The 24,734-nt window shown below is 40.8% G+C and overlaps 1 protein-coding gene across 1 annotated transcript in view; it reads left to right on the top strand.

Moving 5' to 3' along the window:
* LOC103680514 (caspase-14) overlaps positions 1-23,962 on the top strand; it is a 29,047-nt gene extending 5,085 nt beyond the window's left edge. Inside the window, exons 3-8 of the mRNA XM_040636604.1 lie at positions 1,086-1,138; positions 2,664-2,813; positions 7,207-7,432; positions 7,881-7,997; positions 19,774-19,883; positions 21,951-23,962. Of these exons, the coding sequence (XP_040492538.1) occupies positions 1,086-1,138; positions 2,664-2,813; positions 7,207-7,432; positions 7,881-7,997; positions 19,774-19,883; positions 21,951-22,052 (758 nt within the window). The 3' untranslated portion in view covers positions 22,053-23,962. The remainder of the gene's footprint in view (positions 1-1,085; positions 1,139-2,663; positions 2,814-7,206; positions 7,433-7,880; positions 7,998-19,773; positions 19,884-21,950) is intronic.
* The last annotated feature ends 772 nt before the right edge of the window (positions 23,963-24,734 follow it).

The raw sequence follows: 24,734 nt of genomic DNA, 5'->3' as shown, positions 1-24,734 counted from the left end.
CGATGCGTTGAGAAGCACGCTATTGGAATTCCCGCCGTCACATCTCCAGGGGATGTGTTTATGGGGGCGGGAGGGCCCCTCTTCCTGCACACCATGAGACTGTTCGCCATAAATCTAGGAAGATGTGGCTTATGATCAAGAAATGCTGTATGTAACAGGTTAAGGGTGGTTGGGGCTCCCCCCCCCGCTCCAGATATAATAAACATATGTGCACCTAATAGTGTGTGAGAGAGACAGAGAAAGCAGCACTTATATGAGGACAATCGAAGTAGACACTAAAATATACCGTCGGTGACCTCTGCCATGAGCATGCTTACGATCTGATTGAGCTTTGAGGGGTGTTACCGTTGCTGATTTTGTTTAGATTTGTAATGAACGGATCACAAAGGTAACGGCCCACCGAACGTGGCGTGTGGGCAGAATACCGGCCCCGTGGACACTTGACTCTCCCTGCTTTGCGGCACCTGCACAGCATTTGTGTTGTTCCTCCCAGCTTAGTTGTTCAGGTATCCCATGAACACCTCTTTAGGTGTTCTCACCTCTTTGGATTTTGAGTCTCGTACTGTTGGCAAAGTGTTTTTTTTTTTTCTTTCTAGAATTATCCAGACTACACAATATTATGGCTGTACACTGTCGGCACCCAATAAATATTCAAATTAAATGCTAAGAGACTATGTTAAATTTTTAAAAAATGCCTGGTTCCTTTACTTTATTAAAGTCCCTTTATTGATGTCTTGATCTCCCCTTCAGGAAGTACATGTGCAGTAATGTCAATCAATTACACCTTGTCCTTTTTATTGCTGGCCTGGCGCCTTCTGCCCTTGTACCTAACTGGAGTCTAAGGGAGGTCTGGTTAAAGTTTCTAGCCTTGTATGAGTTTGAAAGAGGGTGTGTTCATAATCCAGGGAACCTGTTCTAAAATTAGGTTGAAGCCTGCAGGACCTGAAAACTAAGAAGCAACAGAATTCCCTGGGAGGAGCTTCCTATTGACAGGAATGACGGTGGATTGATTGAAAAGAACAAAAATGGGGAAAAAAATAATGCCCTTTTTCTGTTTTATTCTCTTTTCATGAAAATTCATTCAGGGATTCCAAGAAAGATTCTAAAGAGAAGTTATGATTGCGTGGATGGCGAACTGGTAAATATTTTTGCTCTTACCCCAGCACTGCACACTGGTTAGGAATGACGGTATTGAGCCACTTTGGCTGACATTGGAGCATTTTTTTGTGTGTGGCTCTTGTTGGTTAAAGGAAACTATCTGTATGGTTGTCTCAAGTGGTCAGATCTCACTGCCTTCTGTTATGATTGTGAAAGATAAACATGAGCCATATAAAACCGTTGTGCCTGCATTAACCAAACAAGGTAGGCACTGCTGTTGTTTCTATTTCATAAATCAAGAAAAATGAGGCACTGGAGGTTCGAGGATGACTGGCTGTGTGGCCCTGCAGGGCTATATAAATTGCCAGTTTAGGGTTTGTTTGTTTGTTTGTTTTTTAAGTTTTATGATGGAAATTTTCAACAAATACTAAAGTAGAATAGAAAAACAAATCTCTCAAATGCCAGCCCAATGTACTTATGACCCTGCTTCAGCAAATTAGTAACGTATGGCCAGTCTTGTTTTGTCTGCTCCCCGGCTCGATTATTTTATTTTATTTTATTTTATTTATTTATTTATTTATTTTATAATGATTTTTTATTATATTATGTTAGTCACCATACAGTACATCCCCGGTTTTTGATGTAAGGCTCGATGATTCATTAGTTGTGTATAACACCCAGTGCACCATGCAATATGTGCCCTCCTTACTACCCATCACCGGCCTATCCCATTCCCCCACCCCCCTCCCCTCTGTAGTCCTCAGTTTGTTTCTCATAGTCCATAGTCTCTCATGTTTCATTCCCCCTTCTGATTACCCCCCCTTTCTTTATCCCTTTCTTCCCCTACTGATCTTTCTAGTTCTTATGTTCCGGCTCGATTATTTTAAAGCAAATCCGGATAACCTATCACGTTCATCTACAGATATGTTAGTATGAATCTCTAAATCTTTAGTATGAGAAAGAGATTGTTCAAAACATAACCACAATGCCATTATTCTACCTAAAAACAACTTCCTTAGTGTGTGCAAAGATGTGGTTGGGATTCAGATTTCATTAACTGGGTCCTATGTCTTTTGCAGGTGGTTTGTTTGAATCAGGATGCTGATTCATACAAAGTCAACACAATTACAGTTGACTGCTTTGTCTTAAGGCTCTTAACTTAGGGTACTTCTCCCTTCTTTAAACTTTTTTCTTATTGTTTATTTGTTGAAGAAATCAGGTTGTCTGTAGAATGTCCCATATTCTGGATTTTGATGACTCCAGCCCTGTGTGGTTATCTGCCGTGTTTCCTTAAACTGTTATAGCTATACACATGAATTTAAAACTGAGATTGGCCTGTTAGTCTTAGTGTAAGGAAGATATTTGAAAGAAGTATAAATCCAGTCATCCTTCCCGCCCACCCTCCTCCCATAACTAATAAGAGAGGCAATCACTGTCGCAGCCCCGATCCGAACTGGGAAACCTCAACGTTGATCCCAGAAGAAACTCATTATTTCATATCTATGATGTATGTGGATTTCTGAATTAGATTTGGTTTAAATATTACTGGCTTTCCTGGAAAATAGGACTGTTACGACCTGAAGGGCAAGCGGAAGGCTTTCGTCATGTGCGTGGAGAAGAGCAGACCAGGGGCTCACCGGGACATCCATCTAATGGAGGAGTGGCTTGGCCAGTGCCAGTTCGAGCATACACAGTGCATCAATCCTAACAAAATGGTAAAATTAAAAACGAAAATGAAAAATTGTAACTTGGATCTTATAATTTTCCTTTCTTTTTTTTTTTTTTTTTTTTTTTTAATTGGGTTTTGGAGGGCCTTAGTGGGTGGCTTAGTTGATTAAGCCTCTGACTCTTGGTTTCGGCTCAGGTCATGATCTCAGGGTCGTGGGATCCAGCCCTGTGTCCACTCTGCGCTCAGTGGGGAGTCTGCTTTAGGATTTCTTTCCCTCTCTCTCTGCCCCTCCCCCTGCTCATGCTCTCTCTCTCTCTCAAATAAATAAATAAATCTTAAAAAAAAAATTGGGTTTTAATACCTGGCAAGAACCAGGACTTGCTGAGCAATCCCATGTATGCCCTGATAAAATTCTTGATGCATTTGTAATCTTTAGTGTGTGATACCCTACCTCCCCTTCCAGTCAAGCAGGGACCTCTGCAGCTGAAGAGGGAAGGGGACCCAGGTGGCGTTCTAAGCAAGATGGGCAAGGAGGCCAAAGGACAAGGCGTGAGTCTGGAGTAGGCAAGTTCCAGAGCCTTTAGCAGCAGGAAAGACCAAGGAAACCCCTTTAGGTAGTCACCAGGAGGCAGGCCAGAGGCATTCCAGCTGTGTGAGTCCTTGTGGGATTCATTTGGAACCTGGAAGAGGTGTAGAGAGGGAGCTGATAGCCCTGGGCAGAATTGCATTGTGACCTAACTAGATGATAACTGAAAAAATAAGGTGGAAGAGTGGTAGTGGGAACTCCATTTGACTTCTCTGACCCTAGTTGAGTCATGACCTAGACCTGCCTTTATTAGGGATAGTATAATGGGAAAGCCCTTCCTAGATCCCAGGAGTCCCTGCTAATGAATGTTAAGGAACAGTGCAGCATGGGGCTGTGGGTGCCACACAGATGGCCTGAGCTGGAATCCCGTCTCTCTCTAGTTGTTACCTTAAATCTGGTTCTCACCCGAGGGTGATTTGTCCCCGTCATTTGGCCATCTGTGGAGACATTTCTGGTGGTCACACCTGGAGGGTACTACTGGCTTCTAGTGGGTGCTGCAATGCCCAGAAGAGCCCCCACAGGAAAAGATTTCCTGGCCCCAAATGTCCATGGTGCCATAGTTCCAGCAGCCCTGAAATTGACCCGACTACCTTCCTCTCCTGGAAATGGGGTTGATGAGAGTGACTTACGTTGGAGGGCTATGGTGATAATGAATGAGCTGCTGTGTCAAAATGCCCAGAATAACAGCTGGCTTATAGCAAGTGCCCAGTAAGCTTTGATTTTATTATTATTTTGATGGTAAAAATGGAGACTCTTTTCACTTTCCCCAAGGATTGTATCAGAATCTCTGAGATATTGCGTGGTTTCGAGTCAGACGGCAGATACTGCTGTTCCTTTGTTTATTCTCTTAGGGGTCTTATTTGTAAATATTTAGTAGTGTTAGTGGCTAAAGTATTTCACTGTTCTTAGTTTCATTTTCCAGATTATTAGTTTGGTTAAACATCTTTTGGCTATCGTTTTCCTTCTGTAAATTGCTTAGTTTCCTTTGCCCTCTTTCCTACTGGGTGGTCTTTTTCCTGCTCTTATAGTTATTTTCCTGGACTTTATTCATTTACAAAACGTAGTGCAAATACTTCCTCTTGTCCCTGTTACTTGTCTTTTGATTTTTGTTGTTGTTGTTGTCTTAAATTGTATAGAAGCCTTTTTTGATTTTTTGTGCATAAACTTGTCGATCTTTCTTGGTGGCTTCTCGGTTTTTGTGTCGTGAACAAATCCCATGCCTTCCCAACTTAAAAAATGTTTAAACTGTTTTTCTGTACTACTTGTATAGTTTGAGGCTTCCTTTCTAACTCTGGAATCTTATTTTTGAAGTAAGTGTGAGGTAAGGGGTCTTACCTTATATCCAGATGGATAGTCAGTTGTCTCAGCATTTTTTTTTTTTTTAAGATTTTATTTATTTATTCGACAGAGATAGAGACAGCCAGCGAGAGAGGGAACACAAGCAGGGGGAGTAGGAGAGGAAGAAGCAGGCTCATAGCGGAGGAGCCTGACGTGGGACTCGATCCCATAACGCCGGTATCACGCCCTGAGCCGAAGGCAGACGCTCAACCGCTGTGCCACCCAGGCGCCCCTGTCTCAACATTTTTTGAATGATGTGTCCTTCCCCCACATATTTGAAACGCCACCTTTATCATGAAATAAAGTCCTGTATATAATTTGATTGGTTTCTGGAATCTAAAATATTCCATTCATATGTTTGTTTATACTTCTCCCTGTACATCACTGTTTCATTCACCATGATTTTTTTAGGACATTTTGATGTCTGATAGGACCTATCCCTCCTTTTTTTTTTTTTTTTTCTTTTTCTTTTTGACTTCCGAATACTCTTGGCACTTTTTGAATATCATCTGTTCTCTGTGAGCTTGAGAGTAATCTGGGTAAGTTCCACCGAAATCCTTTGGGAGTTTGATTGCCATGACACTGAATTGAGATTCATTTGGAGTGAATTGGCAAATTAATAGTATTAACAGAAGCATGGACATGTCGTGGTGTATGTTGCCTCTTCCCTGAAGCTTTCTTTATCCTTTTCTTCATTTAGGTAATGTGTGTTTCTTAGGTTTATTCCTAGGTATTGTCCTTGTTTGGGTGTGACCATGAACGGGACTCCCTTTCATTATGTGGTTTAAATGATTGTTGCCAGGGCACCTGGGTAACTCAGTCAGTTAAGTATCTGCCTTCAGCTCAGATCATGATCTCAGGGTCCTGGGATCAAGTCCCACATTGGGCTCCCTTGCTCTTAGGGGAATCTGCTTCTCCCTCTGCTCCTCCCCCTGCTCTTGCTTGCTCTCTCTGTCTCTCTCTTATAGAAATAAATAAAATCTTTAAAAAAATTAAAAAAAATAAGTGATTGTTGCCAGTTAACTGGGGAGGGGGAGTGTTAGATCTTTGTGAGTTAATTTTGTGTCCGGTCAGCTTGCCAGTCGCTAGTTCCAGTAGTTACTTGGTTGATTACGTTATATTTCTAGATAGTCATGGCATCTGTAACTAATGAATTTTAGCTCTTTGTTTCCCGTATTTAGACTTACTTAAAAAATTTTTTAATTTAAATTCAATTTAATTAACATATAACGTACTACTAATTTCAACTACAGTGTATTACTAATTTCAGAGTTTAGTGATTCATTAGTTGCATATAACACCCAGTGCTCATTCCATCAAGTGCCCTCCTTAATGCCCAACATCCAATTATCCCATCCCCCCTATCCACCTCCTCTCCGGCAGCCCTCAGTTTGTTTCCTATGATTAAGAGTCTCTTATGGTTTGCCTCCCTCTCTGTTTTTATCTTACTTTATTTTTCCTTCCCTCCCCCTATAATCATCTGTTTTGTTTCTTAAATTCCACATATGAGTGAAATCATATGGTATTTGTCTTTTCTCTGACTGACTTATTTTGCTTAGCACAATACACTCTAGCTCCATCCACGTCATTGCAAATGGCACGGTTTCATTCTTTGATGGCTGTGTAATAGTCCATCACATGTATATATCACATCTTCTTTATCCATTCGTCTGTTGATGGATATCGGACTCTTGCCATAGTTTGGCTATTGGTGGACGTTGCTGCTATAAACATTGGGGTGCATGTGCCCCTTTGGATCACTGAGTTTGTATCCTTTGGATAAATACCTAGTAGTGTAGTTGCTGGGCATAGGGTAGCTCTGTTCTTAACTTTAGAGCAACCTCCATACTGTTCTCCATAGAGGCTGCCCTGTTTGCATTCCCACCAACAGTGTAAGAGGGTTCCCCTTTCTCTGCATCGTCGCCAACATTTCTTGTTTCCTGAATGCTTAATTTTAGCCATTCTGACCAGTGTGAGGTGGACTTCATTTAACTTTTACTCACTTTATTGAAGGGGGCATGGAGTAGTGATAGCAGCCATTCCTGCCTTGCTTCTCTCTCTGGGGGGCTTTGCTCTGATGACATCGCCCCATAGTTTCCGTCAGGTGTATGTTATTGGTAGACACTCCATTCCCTTCAATTTCTAGCTTTTTGAGGGCATTAGCTTTAGAGAATAATAATTTTTATATGTTAAAATAAGTTAATAATATAAAATTTATACACACTAGCCCTTCGGGGAGCTATCATTCTGTTGTATTTTGTGGTAGAGAATTGGAAATGCCCTAATTCTGTCAAAGAAGAACCAGTGGCACAAGAAGAAATCGTAGGAATTCTGAGAACAACCGAAAGGGAAGTGACAAGTTAAGGAACTGATATTTTTCTCATATTAACCCTGTTTAAGATGTGATTATTTTTGTATTTGTCATGTCCTTGGATTGCATAGGAAAAGGGCCATCTTTAGCATTTCTGGTTTTTCTTACCTCCAGTTCTTTTCAACATGTTATCCTATTTTACAGGAGTTAATCAAGAAAATAAGATCATTTCGTGATGGACTCAATGAAAGTAAAGATGATGTTGGCTGTTGCCTTGTTACCCTTATGTCCCACGGAGAGAAAGGCTTTATTAAAATGGAGGATGGTGAAAAAGTCAGCCTGGAGGACATTTTTGAAATGTTCAATAATAAAAATTGCCCAGCACTTCAGGAGAAACCAAAGATCTTTATCATCCAGGCCTGCAGAGGAGGTAAGTGACGACTTCTTTGTAATAGTCATGCTTCTAGGAAATTCTCATATGGATGATTGAGAAAAGAAAAAGAAGTTAAAAATATTTATTTGTTTGTTTCTTTAAAGTCAGAGGCCCCTCAGTTGATATGACTTTAGTTGTGTTGTGTACTAGAGACTTTGGGCTGGGAGGAAGGGACAGAAGGGAAACTTAGGCTGCGGGAGGGTCCAAGCCCCTCATGGCATGAGACAGGCCAGGGAGCCTCACGTCTGAGAGAGACGTGTGCGGTTTCCAAGGGCTGGGCCACCGTCCGTGGGATGCCAGGCGGCCTGTGGGGCCGACATCCAACTTCTGGAGCTCCTGCGGATGTTGTCTTTGTGGAGATACAAGCTTGTTGGGACTTTGATTGAGGGCTTCTGGTGTGTGTGGTGTAGTGCTGTACTTTGTATTTTTGTTCTTCAACAAACAGAGAAAAGAGACTGTGGTGTTGAGACAGACGATGAACCCATGGAGTCTGATGACATCTCCGAGAAGCGGAGGCTGCCCACGTTCAGTGATTATTTCATCATCTATCCCACCCAGGCGGGTAAGACATGAGGGTGGATGACAATGACACACACTTTCTTCCAGAACGTGTTGGATCATTCATACCTTTTTTTAAAAAATTTTTTGAATTATCATTGCTTTACAAACTGACATGTATAAGGAGAATTTTTCATTAACCCATCCATCTCTCTTCACAAATGTTCCCACTTTTAGAGATGGCAGGTTGGCATCTTACTGCTCTTCTCTTCTGGGAAGGCACAAACCTCTGAGCAAAGTATCACATGGTAAAGGATCATTGGCTCTCCTATGAAAAAGATCTTGGCCCAAAAGCTAGTTCTGTCACTTGCTGTATTAGAGAACTTCAATGTTTTTTAATCTCTAGATATATCAGTTTCTTCATGTAAAACGGGAATGATGGAATTTACTTGTGTCATTGAGATGTTATATAAATTGAATTATATAACCGCAGATGTGCTTACCATAATAATTGGCATAATAAATCCAAAAAAAGAAATTAGCTACGATTATTACTAATACATGATGCTAATAATATATTATCACCATTACTTCATTACTAATACTATTATTAATAATAAGGTAAGGTCCAGAGAATCTTGTGTGTGAAGAGCCACCCCTTCACTTGATTCACTTGTAGGAAAGACAAGAATTAAGAGGTCAAGGACATTTCTTTCACTGGGCTGTTTGTTTGGGGTTTTTTTAAGGTTCTGAAAAAAATTTTTAAGTCCTCTCTACACCCAACATGGGGCTTGAACTCACAACCCAGAGATCGGGAGTCGTGTGCTCCACCAACTAAGCCAGCCAGGTGCCCCCCTTTAGCTGTTTTTATCTTGACTTCTTTCAAAGAGGATTAAGGCAGTTTACAAAAATGTATATGGAATTCAAGCTAAATTTTAGTGGAGAAATGTAAGCAAAGGAACATAGGGCAACAACTTAAAATGAAACATACTTAGTGTTAAGATGTGAAAAACACCTCCATTAAAGTGAGATGTAAGATTTCACTCCTTGGTTATTTACCCAAGAGAGATGAAAGCGTGTGGCCTCCCAGAGACCGGCACACAAATGTTCATAGCAGCTTTATTTGAAGTGGTCAGAGACTAGAAACAGCCCAAATGACCGTCAGCAAGTGAATGAATAAACACATGGTGGTATGCCATACGTGGAATACTGCTCAGCAATAAAAAGAAATGAGCTGCTGATATAAACTGACCACAGAATTATTATGGAGCAGTTACGGGTCAGGGCAAGGAACTTCATGTTCCAGTGTTATCGACTGAGTGAGTTTTATGACTGTGTACTGGGCTGTATATATTTGAGGGCTAGAGATTCAGTTTTAAACAGAAGAACTAAAAATCTCTGCCTGCCCGGAACTTATGTGCTAGTTGGAGACAGAGAGACAAACATAGAGAAGCTACCTATTATGCTATTTTATGATCCCATTTGTATAAAGGTCAAAAACAGGCAAAATTGATCTGTGGTATTAGAAGTCAGGATAGTGCTTGCCTCCGGCATGCAGTTTTTGGGGGGCAAGAAGGGGACTTTGGAGCGCTGGCACCATCTTGTTTCTTGATGAGGGCACCAGTTACAGGGTGTGTTCATTTTATGAAAATTTATTGAGCTATTTTATACCCCTAAGTTTTGCACACTTTTCTGTGTGATGGTTACCTTTCAGTGAAATGTTTACCAAAAATAAAGTATGTTGCATAGTGACCATTGCCATAGAGAAAAATAATGCAGGGACAAGGGACATAGGAAGTGTCCGGGGGCAGGAGTAGAGATTGCAGTTTTATTTTGTTTATTCTTTTTTTAAGATTTTATTTATTCATTTGACAGAGAGAGCACAAGCAGGGGGAGCGGCAGGGAAAGGGAGAAGCAGGCTCCCACTGAGCAGAGAGCCTGACGCTGGGCTCAATTCCAGGACCCTGGGATTATGACCGGAACCGAAGGCAGACTCCTCACCGATTGAGCCACCCAGGTGCCCAAGATTGCAGTTTTAAAAAAAAAGAGATGGGGCGCCTGGGTGGCACAGCGGTTAAGTGTCTGCCTTCAGCTCAGGGCGTGATCCCGGCGATCTGGGATCGAGCCCCACATCAGGCTCTTCCGCTGTGAGCCTGCTTCTTCCTCTCCCACTCCCCCTGCTTGTGTTCCCTCTCTCGCTGGCTGTCTCTATCTCTGTCGAATAAATAAATAAAATATTTAAAAATAAATAAATAAAAAATAAAAATAAAAAAAAAGAGATGTGTAGAGATGTCCCCACTGAGAACCTGACTTTTGTGTAGACAGTTGGGGGACACGAGAGAGAGTGAGCTATTCAGATATTTGAGAGAATTTATGTTGTAAGAGAAGAATACTTCGTATATAGCAATGACAAAAACTCTACGTATAGACAAATAGACCACTGCGATAGAAGAGAGAACCTGGAGGCAGAGCCAAATAGGCAAGGAAACTAGACATGTGACAAAGAAGCCATTGCTGATCAGTGTGGAACGAACGGGCCGTTCACTAAACAGTGCTGGGAAAACCAGCTTCTGTGTGGGAGAAAAATAAAAATTCATTTTCAGATTTCCTGGCCCAGGGTTTATTGCCTCTTTAATCGTGTGGAATGTCGAGTTAGTCTATAATAACGCTCCTTTTATCTCTGATATTTATGGCTTTCTTCTTTTGCTCTTTATCAGTCTTGCCAGTGGTTTATTTAGTTAAGAACCTGTTTTTAGTTTTGTTAATCCCCTCTAGTATCTGGTTTTGATTTCATTAATATTGACTCTTGGTTTCCCTTTTTCTTCATTTTGGGGGCGTTTATGCTACTCTTTTTTTCCCAGCTATTTCAGTTAGGTACTTGGCTCATTATTTTCTCTTTTTAAACATATTTTTTAAAGGTATAATCCCTTCTGAGCACTGCTTTCACTGTATCCTTCACATTTTAACATGGAACACTTTTATCCTTCAGTTCCAAGAGTTCTTAAATTTCCATTGTTCTTATATGTGTTAGAAACATGTCTCTAAATTTCTGTGTTGGGATTTTAAAATTTGTCTGTTACTGACTTCTGGTTTATTTGTGCGAGGAACTGAGAAGAATATGGACTACAGGACCAATTTGAAATCTGTTGAGACTTGGGTTATGCCTTGGTCTTGAGTAAACTTTTTTTTATTTTGAAGATTGATTGATTGATTTTTTTTTAGAGAGAGTGTGAGCCCTGGGTTGGGGGGGTGGGGTGAAGGAGGAGTAGAGGGAGAGAATCTTCACGTAGACCCCACGCTGAGTGGGGAGCCCAACCCAGGACTCAATCTCACGAGCCTGAGATCATGACCTGAGCTGAAACCAAGAGTCGGAGACTTAACCGACTGAGCCACCCAGGTGCCCCTCTAGTGAACTTTTTAATGGCAGTTGGACTCTCCTAGATATTCTGTGTGTGCTTAAGAATATGTGTTCTGCACTTGTTGAATGTAGGGTCCTAAATATTTCTGTCAATTAAGCATAACTGTGTTCACTTGTTTTATGTCTCCATTAAATTTGTCTGCTTGACCTGCCAATATCTGAGATAAGTGTGCCCATACGTCATGTCATTGTGGTAGGCGTGTCTGTTTCTTCTGTATTCCCAGTGTTTTTGTTTTCTTTATTTTGACACAACTTGAGTAGAGGCATTCGATTTTAGAATTGCAGTGAAATATATAGAAGAAATAAGATAAAATGTTTTAAGCACTCTTTAGTGAACCTACTGTGCCAAGTAGTGCTTTTGTGTGTGTTAGTTCCTTTTGTCTGGAAGGCATATAGACACTTGAATATTCTTTTGGTCCATATTGGCCTGGTATACCTCCTTCAGACTGTTTTCTATTAACCTTCCTGGGCCCTTATGTTTTAAGTGGGTCTGTTTGAGATAGGATATAGCTGGGTTTTTTTTTTTATTAATTCGGTGTGACCGTATCAATCTTTTTACTGGTTAATTAGGGCAATTTGTCTTTATTGTGACTGTTGATATATTTGCCCTTTTGCCATTTTATTTTGTGCTATTTATTTTTCTTTGCTTTATTTCCTTCTTTTATGGCTCTTGTGTTTGCTTGATTATTAGCAGAGTATGTCATTCTAACATTTTTCTCCCTCCTACTGACCTGGAAGGTAGACATCCCATAATTCTTTTTCTCATGGTTACCCGTGCAATTTTAAACATGTGCAGTTAGCCTAAAGTTAATTTTTAAAAAGCTTATTTTTACTCCCTGATGATTCAAGGAACCTTAGAACACTAATTCCCATTACATTCTCCCACACCTAAGTGCTACTTTTGTTTAACATTTATTTCTTTTATTTTTTGTATCTTTCTTTCTTAACGTTCTTTATATAAAAATATTTATGTTTTATTTTTTGTATCTTGCTTAACATTCTTTATATAAAAATGTTTATGTGTTCTTAAATTGCCTTAAATTATTCTTCTACCGCCCCCTGGTTTTCTTCTGAATTAAGACATCAGTTTAACACACTTTTACAAATGTGTTGGCACACACTAGGATGGCCAGCACTATTCTAGGTAATGCCTAGACCTTTTTTTAAAACCCCACAAATTAGAACAGGAATTAGAACATTTTTTTAAAGATTTTATTTATTTATTTGAGAGAGAGAGAGAGAGAGGGAGAACGAGCAGTGGGGAGGTTGGAAGTCCTGCAGTGCCCAACAGGTGTACACATCCCATTAGTAAGAATTATGGTTCTTTAAGAATGAAATAAAAATATTATTTCTTTCAGTTTGTGTAAATTCTTTCCCCCTTAATGGCCAATAAGTTATTTAGATAATAATACTGAGCTTAGACCTAACTACTTTAGTAAATGGAACTCTTAGATATTTCTTTTGGCCTAGGAGCACTGAAAAAAAAATTACTGAGGGGCGCCTGGATGGCTCAGCTGTTAAGCATCTGCCTTCGGCTCAGGTCATGATCCCAGGGTCCTGGGATCGAGCCCCTCATCGGGCTCCCTGCTCGGCGGGAAGCCTGCTCCCTCTCACACTCCCCTTGCTTGTGTTCCCTCTCGCTGTCTTTCTCTGTCAAATAAATAAATAAAAAATCTTCAAAAAAAATTACCGAGACACTAAGGGCACCATGAACTGAGAAAGTTTGGGAACTTCTGCCTGGGGGAATCTTCTGCACATGTAAATACATGGGATGGGATGACCAACTGCCCCAGTTTGCCAAGAGATGGAGGGGTTTCCTGGGATACTGGACTTGTCAGGGCTAAAACTGGAAAGCAGGTGAATGGGGATGCGTTGAGCACTCTAATCTGGGCGCTCCTTTGAAATTGTTTACAGTAGGGAGAGTAAAGTGGTGGGAAAGCTAAAAGCTACTGGGAGTGGTGTATTCATACTGTAGAATACTGCACCACAGTTGAAAAGAATCGGCATGGAGAAGTTGTAAATGTAACAATGAATGAAGACAAGGCAGCTGTAACAAAACAGAGTATGCCTTTGATACAAAGATTTGAAAGCACAATAATACAACTGAATTATGACTGAATATATGGCTGATGAAAGTATAAAACTATGGCACAAAGAACAGCTAACTTTTGTAACAGGGACTGCCTCTGGTAGAGGTACGAAGGTGGGGACGTGGGACCAGAAAGTAATCAGGGAGAAGATTCAAACGAGGCTTCAAGTGTATTTCACCAGAAGAGAAGAGCTGGAACAAATAAAGCAAAATGTTTACTGTTTATTAGATCTGGGTGGTGGATGCCCAGGTGTTCGATACACTATTCTGTGTTCTTTTTGGTATTTTTAAAGAGATGGGGCTAAAGAAAGAAATTGGAAACTGCAGATATAGTCAACTCTGATGAAGTTTTGCTATAAAGGGAGTTGAGAAAGAGACAACCTGGATGGTGATGGGGGATCAAAATTTTTTTGTTGTAAAGATGGGCAGTACTGCCGCACAGCTGCTGATGGAATGATCCAGTAGAGAGGGGACATTTTTTTTTTTTAAGATTTTATATATTTATTTGAGAGAGAGAGAGCACAAGTGGGGTTAGAGAGGGAGAAGCAGGCTCCCTGCTCACAGGGAGCCCAATGCGGGGCTCCATCCCAGTACCCCAGGATCATGACCTGAGCTGAAGGCAGATGCTTAACTGACTGAGCCACCCAGATGTCCCAAGAAGGGAAATTTTTAGGAGGGATTGCAGGTGCAACAGCTGGTGGAGCTGAAATTTTGAGCATAGGCAGTATACGTCCTCCAGGGATTAAATTAGACTGATTTTTCAAATGGAAGAAAGAAGTTGCTCTTTTCTTCCGTGGGGAGGACTCCAGGAAGAGCAGGTTTGAGGAGGAGGGGAAATCCAGAGTTTGAGATGGTAATTAGCTGTCCCAGTAGACAGGTGAAGAAGGCAGTTAATTATTTAAGTCTGGAATCAAGTGAGTGGTCTGCATTGAAGAGAGAAATGTGGGAGTCATCAGCTTATAATGTTGTTTAAAGGATAGGGCACGGGCTTTCCTCCAACATGTATAGAATGTCAAGATGAAGAAGAGTCACCCATGGAGACTAAGAAGCAGCACCTGCTGATGGGGGAGAGAACCGAGAGGGTGTGGTGGCCTGGAAGCCAGGCGCAGGAAGTGTTTTAAGAAGGAGGGAGTGACCCTGTCAGACCCTGGTGACAGGTCAAAAAAGGAAGCAGACAGGAGCGCCTGGGGTGGCTTAGTCCGTAAGCATCTGCCTTCGGCTCAGGGCGTGATCCCCGGGTCCTGGGATCAAGCCCCGCATCGGGCTCCCTGCTCTGCTGGGAGCCTGCTTCTTCCTCTCCCACTCCCCCTGCTTGTGTTCCCTCTTCTTGCTGGCTGTCTCTCTCTCTGTCAAATAAGTAAATAAAATCTTAAAAAAAAGGGGGGGGGATACAGACATAATTCATTGGGCATCTTGACAAGAATAATTTGGGATGTGGACAAAATGTGGACTCAAAAGAGCAGAACTCCAGGTACATGCGATAAAAAGGATCAAAGCTCAGAAATAGAATACTGAGTAAAATAAGTCACAGTAAACTTGGGTTTGTTTTGATTTTATTATTTTTTTTTAAGTTCAAGCAAAAACACAATGTGTTGTTCAAGAATAGCATATACACGTATGTCTGTGTATGGTAAAACTGACATTAGTGGTTTCTGTGTCGGGGAGACAGTGGGGTCTAGGAGGAGCATACAGGTGGATGCTAATTTTCCCAATACAAGAGTCAATGAGCGAAGACCCAACAGAACATTGGGTTTGGGCTATTAACTGATAATTCCTAGGGAATACTGTTAACATGGAGAAGATGCTCAATTTATAAGAAGAAAGTAAACAATATTGGAGTACTACTTTTCATCTATCAGATTGGCAGAGATCAGAAAGTTTGAATGTATACTCTTGTTGAAGATAGAGGGAATATACTTACTAATTCCTGGTGGGACTGTAAATTGATACCATTTCTTTAGAGGACCATTTGGCATCGTCTAGCAAAATTATAAATGCACATGTAATTCCTTGTCGAGGAGTTTATCTTCCAGATATTTGTACATGTCTAAGTGACACGTGCTCAACATTGTTCAGTGACATTGTTTATAATAGCAAAAGTATAAGGAACAACCTAAACATCTCTCTATAGGGGACTAGTAAATTATGATAAATCATAGAGTAAATACTATGTAATCAGAGGAAGAAACTCTTTATGTACTGATGATGAGCAACCTCCAAGACGAACTGGCAAAAACAACAAAAAAATCAGGTCCTAGAACAGCATGTATAATATTCTACTGAGATCGGGAGGAGGATGGTTCTACCCTCAAATATGTCTCTTTGTACACAGCATAGATCTGGAAGGATACACAAGAAATGGATACCATTGGTTTTCTTGGGCATGGGATGAGGAGGGAGGAAGACTTTGCTGGATTCCTTTTGTAATTTGAATTTTAAACCATTTATATTTGAGTCTTTGTGTTTATTTTTTTAATTTTTTAAAAAATTTTATTTATTCATTTGAAACAGAGATACAGACCGAGAGAGATACTCCCTGCTGAGCTGGGAGCCTGATGCAGGGCTTGATCCCAGGACCGAGATCATGACATGAACCGAAGTCAGATGCTTAACCATCTGAACCACCCAGGCGCCCCTTTTTCTTTGTTTTTAGATTCCACATATAAGAGAAATTATATGGCAGTCTTTCTCTGTCTGGCTTATTTTACTTAGCATAATACCCTCTAGTCCGTTCATATTGTCACAGATGGCAAGATTTCATTCTTTTTTATGGATGAGTAATATTCTGTATGTACACATATAAATATGTAAAAATATATCTATATATATACACACACTATCGATGGATGAATTGTGAGTCATTTGAATGTATTACCATTCAACAAATGGATTTAATCACTTCTTGGTCTTTTGGCTAAGGTCATGTGCAAAAAATGGATTTAAGACATCTTCAAGTTACCTTCTTTTAGAAGTTGGATGATTTCAACAAAATTCGGGTTTCTGACATCTAGCTCACCATAGACATTTATACCAGCTACCTGACTCCAGTGAATCCTAGAGCTTGTCTTTCCTGCTTTGGAACAGAGGCACGTCGCCTGTATTCAAGAGAAGCTGCAACATGCTTTAGTCTTGTGAGTGCTTGTCACTCTTGTTCTATGTCGAGTTCTCTAAACAACTTTATTTTTTTAAAAAGATTTTACTGGTTTATATGAGAGAGAGAGAGATCATGAGCAGGGGGGAGGGGTAGAGGGAGAAGCAGACTCCCCACTGAGCAGGGAGCCCGATGCAGGACTCGATCCCAGGACCCTGGGATCATGACCTGAGCCGAAGGCAGGCACTTAACCGTCTGAGCCACCCAGGTTCCCCTCTGAACAACTTTATAATGCAAGTATGGGGGAGTCCTGGTCCTAACAATTTTTTATTTGACCTTGTTTGATAAATCTGTGGACATTTACTAGCTTCTGGCCAGAGTCTAAAGTTCTCCAATATCACTCATCAGACTCATTTTTTTTGTGGCCTAGAATCTGTCCTGAGGACTGACCCCGTGGCCATGGACTTAGGATCCCTGATTATTTTCAAAGCAATGAGAAATTTGTAATCTATCATTTGATAAAATACTTGACAGCTACTATGATTTTTGTTTTGCTGACTGGCAGGTATTCTTCAAAGGGGTTGGGACCATGTTAGAGCAGAGGTTTTTCAAATGTTATTTGCCATAACCCACAGGAAGAAATAGCTATTGTGTTTCACACAATCTAATGCCTTGATTATAAGACATACCACTATTTTGTATCCTCAAGAAGCTACCAATTAATCTATGCCACAGAAGAGATTATACAGCACATCCAGATTTCAGATTGGTGGGAAAAAGAAACTTCGATTTTAGAATTGATAAAATACGTAATTCATTGTAGTCTATTACATATATGTATATAGAAACAAATGTACATGTAACACACTAGTTTTATAAATCATAGCTGCCCTTGCTACATTTGAGCCACTTTAATATTTTCTATTTAGCCCATTTTATCCCATTACAAAAAAAGGCAGTTTCAGTCTGCTAAATTGATTTCTTGGCTGATTATTGGGCCACAACCTGCAGCTTGAAGCAAACGGGACAGGATGGATTGTCAAGCTTTGTGATGAGGCGTTTCTGACTCAGATTTACTCTAAGGGGGACAATACTGAAATTCCTATATAGTTCCCACACTGAACAGATACGTTCTGTGGATCCGTTTACAAGGTTATGGAGATGTAATTGAAGTATGAGCTGGGCATATTCCATGTACCATTTAACACATGGGAGTATACATTCATGACACCGTCACTGTGATCAAGATTAGCATATACTTCTATCTCCCCAAAAAATTTCCTCATGTTGAGATCTATCCCTGCCTCCATCCCCATCCCTGGGTCACCAGAGTTGTACTTTCTGTTACCACAGAGTAGATTACATTTTCTGGAACTTTATATAAGTAGAATTATATAGTATGTATGTTTCATGGTTTTGTGATTCATCTGTGTTGTTTTGTCTATCAGTAGTTCATTTCCTTCTGTTTCTGAGCAGTATTCATTTGTGTGAACACAATGTGTTCAGCCATTCACTTGTTGAACATTTGAGTTGTTTCTAGTTTTTGGTTATTACAAATAAAGCTGCTGTGAACACTTGTAAGTCTTTGGGCATATGACTTTGTTTTCCTTGGGCACATACCAAGAAGTGGAGTGGTTGGTTCATATAGTAGGTATATGTCAGACTTTTATTTTTTTTAAAGATTTTATTTATTTGTCAGAGAGGGAGAGAGAGCGAGCACACAGCAGGCAGAGTGGCAGGCAGAAGGAGAAGGAGAAGCAGACTCCCCGCTGAGCAAAGAGCCTGATGCGGGACTTGATCTTGGGACCCTGGGGGAATCATGACCTGAGCCCAATGCAGACGTTTAACTGACTGAGCCATCCCCGCGTCCCTATGTTTGACTTTCAAAGAAACTGCCAAATCGAAAATTCTTTTTCAAAGTGGTTGCATCATTTACATTCCCGCCAGCAGTGTATGAGAGTTCCAGTTGCTCCACATCCTCTTTATCAGTTGGTTTGACCTATTTAAAATTTTTTAGACAATCTGATGGGTGTATAATAGTATCAACCTGTGGGTTTAATTTGCATTTCTTGGAGGACTAATGATTATCTTTTCCTGTACATTATTGGCCATTCATATATTTTCTTTTGCTGAATGTCTGTTCATATCTTTTACCCAATTTTTTATTGGGTTGTTTGTTGTTAAGTTGTAAGAATAATTTATGTATTCTGGATACAAGTTCTTTGATATGTATTACAGATATTTTTTTCCCAATCTGTGGCTTGCTTTTCATTTGCTTAATAACATCTTTCAAAAAACAAAAGTTTTGGGGGTGCCTGGGGGGCTCAGATGGCTAAGCATCTACCTTCAGCTCAGGTCATGATCCCAGGGTCCTGGGATCGAGTCCTGCATCAGGCTCCCAGCTCAGCAGGGAATCTGCTTCTCCCTCTCCCTCTGCATCTCCCCCCTGCTCTCTCTCTCTCTCTCTCAAATGAATAAATAAAAGCTTTTTAAAAAAACAAAAGTTTTTAATTCTGATGAAGTCGAGTTTATCAGCTTTTTCTTTTTATACTTTATGCTTTTTGTGTTTTAAGAAATCTTTGCCTATGTTGACGTTGCAAAGATATCCCCATGTTTTTTCTGTTCCAACCTAGATTTATTATCAGATTTATTATCAATAATTTTATTACCAAAATTTAATAAATTTTGATATTCCCATCAAATATCTAAACAAACATGTTTTGTGTTTTTTAATCTAACTAATAATAAAAATAATTTCGCTAAACTTTTGAGGATCCCAAAATGAATTCTGTATGGGTATGTTCGGGGGTATTTACCTTAACATCCTATAGCAAAAGTAAGTAAAAAAAAAAATAGAGAAGGGAAAATGAAGTAAATATGGCAAAATGTTGATAACTATTGAATCTAGGGGATGATTATATGGCAGTTTGTTAAACTTTGCTTCCTACTTTTGTGTATATTTGGAAAGTTTTATTTTAAAAATTCATACTAGAGAATTGTCCTCTTGAGAGGTTACAGAGGCTGCTTGAGAGGTTGCTGCTGGTCCCAGGAGTCCCCTGGGGGGCTCAGGTGCTTCCTCTCTTTGTGTCTGTGTCTCTTACGGCCCCAGACACTCTTATTAATGCAAGAGTGCTTCTGTATTCTCAGTTCGAAGCCATTTTCCAGGCTTAAATCTGGGTAAAAGACAAAGTTTGGTGCAAAGAGAGGAGGAAAATGGATGAAATGTCTTGTTTGCTTTGTAGATCATGTTGCTTTACGGCACCCTCGCACTGGCTCCGTGATGATTGAAGCGATGTCTGAAGTCTTTAAACAGTACGGAAATAAGTGGCACATCGCTGACTTCTTCACCAAAGTAAGTAAATTCCAAGGGAACACGTGCTCCATTCGTGCTGACGGTAATGCACTTAATGAGAGCATTTTCAGGAGAAGGTTGACTTTAGCCATGAAAATATGAGAGATACTGAAAAGCTGCTTGGAAATGATGAGCGGATCATTGAGTTTTGATGATTGTGGCATTCAGAAAACATGGTTGAGCCAGCTGCTGAGGGAAACGGACAGTGACATTTTCTGTTCATTGGTAATACGAGCGCATTAGATATGAGATGATCTTTCAAGTTCCTGCCTGCTCTGTAGCCTGCCATTGCAGTCAGCTTTGGCCTGATTCAGCTCCCCTAGAGAGGGCAGAACCTTAGGACTTCTTTAATGACTGACTCTAGCTCACATTTGTCTCCCCAGTTTTTAGCCCATAGTAAACATTCACTGAATGAATGCGTGCCCAATAATGGCAGTAGATTTATACACGAACCGTAGTTTGGAGAATGGCCTAATTATTGTAGTTTATCATATCAGGATTGAAGGGCAATTTTCTTCTCAATCTGAGAGTTTTACACCCAAAGAAAGCTAAGTAGAAAAGACTGTAGAAGACTACAGTAACATGGGGCACCTGGGTGGCTCAGTTGGTTTGAGCATTGCTTTCTGCTCAGGTCATGATCCCAGGGACCTGGGATCAAACCCCACATCAGGCTCCCTTCTCAGCAGGGAGTCTGTTTCTCTCTCTCCCTCTGCCCTTCCCCCTGCTCCTTTGCTCTCTCTCGCTCACTCTCTCTCTAATAAATAAAATCTTTAAAAAAAAAAAAGAGTACAGTAACAACGATGCTAACATCTATTATCTATTGAATGGCTCACTCCGTGTTGGTTACTATTCTCTGTGCTTCACAGGTATTAATCCATTTAAGCCTTCCAACATCCCTCAGGTAGCTACTGGGATTCGCAGTCACTGTGGCAGATGGGAGCTAGTTAGTGGCCTAGCTGGCATTCCAGCCTGGGCAGAGTGCTTCTAGAGTTCACGCTGTAATCACAATTATGTATTAATTGCTCCACACCTCCCCAAGGTATGGTCACTACTTTTACTTCTTTAAAATCGAAAGATTTATTGTTACTACTTTACATATGATGTTTAACAGCTTTTAAAACCTCTTTTCACCTCATTTGAGGTAAGACCTTGGGGGGAAACATTTAAGGGAGGGACCATGGACAATTTTGACACTCATTTCAACCATATTCCCAAATATCTCATATTGCTTAATTTCTCTAAGGATATAGTTTCTTTTCTTTTTTTTAAAGAATATAGTTTGTCAGCTTCTCAGGAATATGTTATAATAAAGACAGATTTAACCAACTGGAAATAGAAATTCATTTTAGCTAAAGCTAACTGAAAAATTGTTTCGCTGACCAATGTTCATTAAGACTTTACTGAACACCCTTCATTTTTATTATTTTTAAAGATTTATTTGTGAGAGAGCGCGCAGGTGCATGGGAGGAGCAGAAAGAGAGGGAGACAGAATCCTCAAGCAGACTCCTTGCTGAGGCTGGGCTCGCTATATCAGGACCCTGAGATCATGACCTGAGCTGAAACCACGTCGTTGGCCACTTAACCAACCTAGCCACCCAGGCACCACCCTTCATTTTTAAAGCACTTGCTGAGTAGACACTAGCAAAAAAAAAAGAGAAAAATCCAAAAATGAGCATGATGTGGCCTTTGTATTAAAGGCACATACAGCTTAGTTAGGTAGCAAATGGAAGATGTGCTTACAACCAACTCCGAGATTGTAGAGCTGTGGATGCTTTGGACATAGCGTAATCCAGCCCTTTCATTTTACCACACAAAGGCTCAGAAAGGGTTAATACCTTGCCTACCCCTACCCCCGGGCAAGTTGAGACCAAACCCAGGTCTGTGGACCTGAGTCTACTGCTCTTCCCATTCTGAATGCAGCATTCCAAGCGCTTGGTGGGACATGCTCTTTCCAATGCCATTTGCATCGCTTTCCGGAATGCATAGAATTCGGCCATTTCACTCTGTAGGGTTTACAAAAAGGCTTTTGCTCAGGGCTTTTGGACAGTTTGTGCTTTAATCTTTCAGGTGAATAACAGAGTGGTGCACACTGAATTTCATCTACATGAGGAACCAATTAAAGTATCACTCGTCATGGAATCAACTTTAACTAAATTTGTATATTTCTGACATCAGGAAGATGAAAAACTAAGGACTGCTTTGTACTACTTTGTAAAGAGCTGAGAGCGTTTGTAGCGTAGAACTAATAGTTTCCATTTTGCATTGTTACTGTCACCAGTTGTATTTCTCCAATTTGTTTTGCATATATATATATGGTATTTTTCTAAGATTGAACCGTGCTTATTTGAGACTTATAATTTGACTTCTTTTAAAAGATCACTGTTTTTTGAAAATGGTTTTTCCTGAACTGTTACCAGACATGGAAGTCCAGCTCTATTTGTGGACCATTTTTGTCACGTGCTTCTCTTAATGATTATACCCCATCCTCTCCCACTTGGTACTGGTGTTCGTCTTCATTTTCTTGGCTGTCTTCAAGAGCTCTTTACGTAGTTTTGTCCTGTGTTTCACCTGATTTCCCCCATATCATTGTCTGTAGCCAGCTTTGTCTCCTTTTGACTCCATAAGCCATAAATCTTACCTGGATGTTTTCATTCGCATTCTGTGCCCTTGATGCCTGTTTCCACCTTCCCCCCATCCCCCAGCTCCCTCCCTGCCATGTAGTACCTTTGAACTACTGTTTTCTCTGCCTGGAACACTCTGTTCCACCCCAGTGTGATCCGTCCTTCAGAGTTTGGCTCAATCATCCTTTGTACAGGAAAGCTTTTCGCAACCCCTCATGCTAGGTCAGCCTTTTCTCCATGCTCACAGACCCTGTGCTTTCCTTCTGCAGCAGTTAGCACTACTGTAGTTAAATGCCAATGTAGTAGCCGTTAAATCTCTCTCTCCAGTTCAGTCATAAGCTCCGAGAGGCAGAGGCCATGTGCCTCACTCATTACTGTGGCCCAGCCTTTTTCTGTGCCTTAAGACACAGAGAAGCGCTGTGACGAATGTTTACTGAATGACTAGTCTCTGTCTCTCAATTATTTTGTCCATTCCTCAGACTTCACCTCATTACCTCTGTGCATCTAGCCATCTTCTAGTCATCTAGCAGGTGCCACCTGCTTGGATGTCCTGTGACCACTTTAACTGAACAGGTTGGAAGTCAACCTTCTCTTTCCCTCAAATCTCTTCATAAAACCCGTCTCACTGTTAATAATCCTTTGACTCCCCACTGCCTGCAGAATATATTCAAATTCCCCTAGGAGAATATCCCAAGTCCTCTGTCAGGCCTTAACCTATACTATTTGTATATTGCCTACTTGTCCTGGGTCTTGACCACACCAGGTGATTTGCCCTCCCCTCAGTAATCCCCTCACAGAATCAGGCTTGTGGATTACTGAATGTTGAATGAATGCTCTTGGCTATGTTATCATAGTTCATTCTCTCCTTTCTGCCTGAAATGCCCTTTGTTCTCGCTGTATGCTTCCTCTATACCACGCATTCCTTAGGATGCAAGTTGGGTCCCATCCCACTAGAAGGAAAACCTGTATGTAGACCAGTGTTTTTAGAGTAACAAACTCCGGACTGAGCATGAGTTTTCATTGCAATTTTGTTCTAACTTTCGGTGTAACTTTGGACTACATTAAACCCCGGTTTTCACATCACAAAAGATCTGACTTGGCTGAGAACGCATTCCACTGGACTTCGATGAACTTTGGCTTCTTAATAAACTGTTCGTGAATATCCTGCAGGTGTGGCTATTTCTGAACCTAGAGGTTCAAACTGGCAGTTGCATAAGACTGTTGGGCCTGTATGAGGATACAGGTGTTTGGTGAAAATGCTCTGAAGATTGACGGTCACAATGACTGAAGCAACCCAGAATCTCCAGGCCTGTCTCCATTTCAGGGACAATTGTGTCCTTTTTAGTTAATGTGATTTCTCAAATATATATGTGTGTGATTTAGTTTTTTAAACTTTGAGTTTTGATATTTGATGTAACTTTGCTTTTTTATAGAGCATTAAACTTGGTTCATAAAATATCTGGTGAGCCTTCTCTGTTCACTTGTATGCTGTGTAATCCTAGGATTCCCAGCACAGGGGCTTATTTCAGGGGGAGGGCAGCAGCTGAAATAGGCAATAGCTCTTATTTCCTGAGAGGTTAAGTAACTTTTTCAGAATCACACCATGTGGTGAAGCTGGGATTCTAATGCATGAACTAATACAAGACAAAGTGCCAAGTGAGAGAGTAAAGTTGGAAGGCAGAATCCTTTCGGCGGACAGAAAGGACCCTACCATTTAAGGGAATGACGGCTTTGGGACAAAGGAGGGAATGGTTATTTTGGCATATTGCTCAGGCCACTGCAGGTAAGGTTCCTGGAGAGGACTGTAGCACAGCTGGATACCGGACCAACAGGTAAAGGAGGAAGTCTGCCTAGAGAAGGAGGTGGGAAGGTGCCCAAGATGAACCTGAAGTCTGGGGCCAGCTAGGTGTCCCATATTCTCTCAGCTGTAAATTAGAATGGGGCACCCCTAGCCATCCAATGCCACATGAAGTGTAGCTCCAAAAAACTACAGTCCCTAGCACAATTTTATATTTGGGAAAAACTTCAGCCAAGTTTTTATCTCTTTATTTTTTACTACTTTTTAGAGATTTATTTATTTGAGAGAGAGTGAGTGTGCAAGTGGGGGGGGGGAGAAGAGGAGAGAAAGAACCCTCAGGCAGACTGTGTACTGCTTGTGAAGCCTGACAAGGCGCTTGATCCCATGACCCCAAGATCACGAGCCAAAACCAAGAGTTGGAAGCTCAACCAA

Source organism: Ursus maritimus, unplaced genomic scaffold (assembly GCF_017311325.1).
Source record: "Ursus maritimus isolate PB19 unplaced genomic scaffold, ASM1731132v1 scaffold_20, whole genome shotgun sequence".
Classification (NCBI taxonomy): Eukaryota; Metazoa; Chordata; class Mammalia; order Carnivora; family Ursidae; genus Ursus; species Ursus maritimus.
This window is presented reverse-complemented; position numbering and strand designations above follow the sequence as displayed.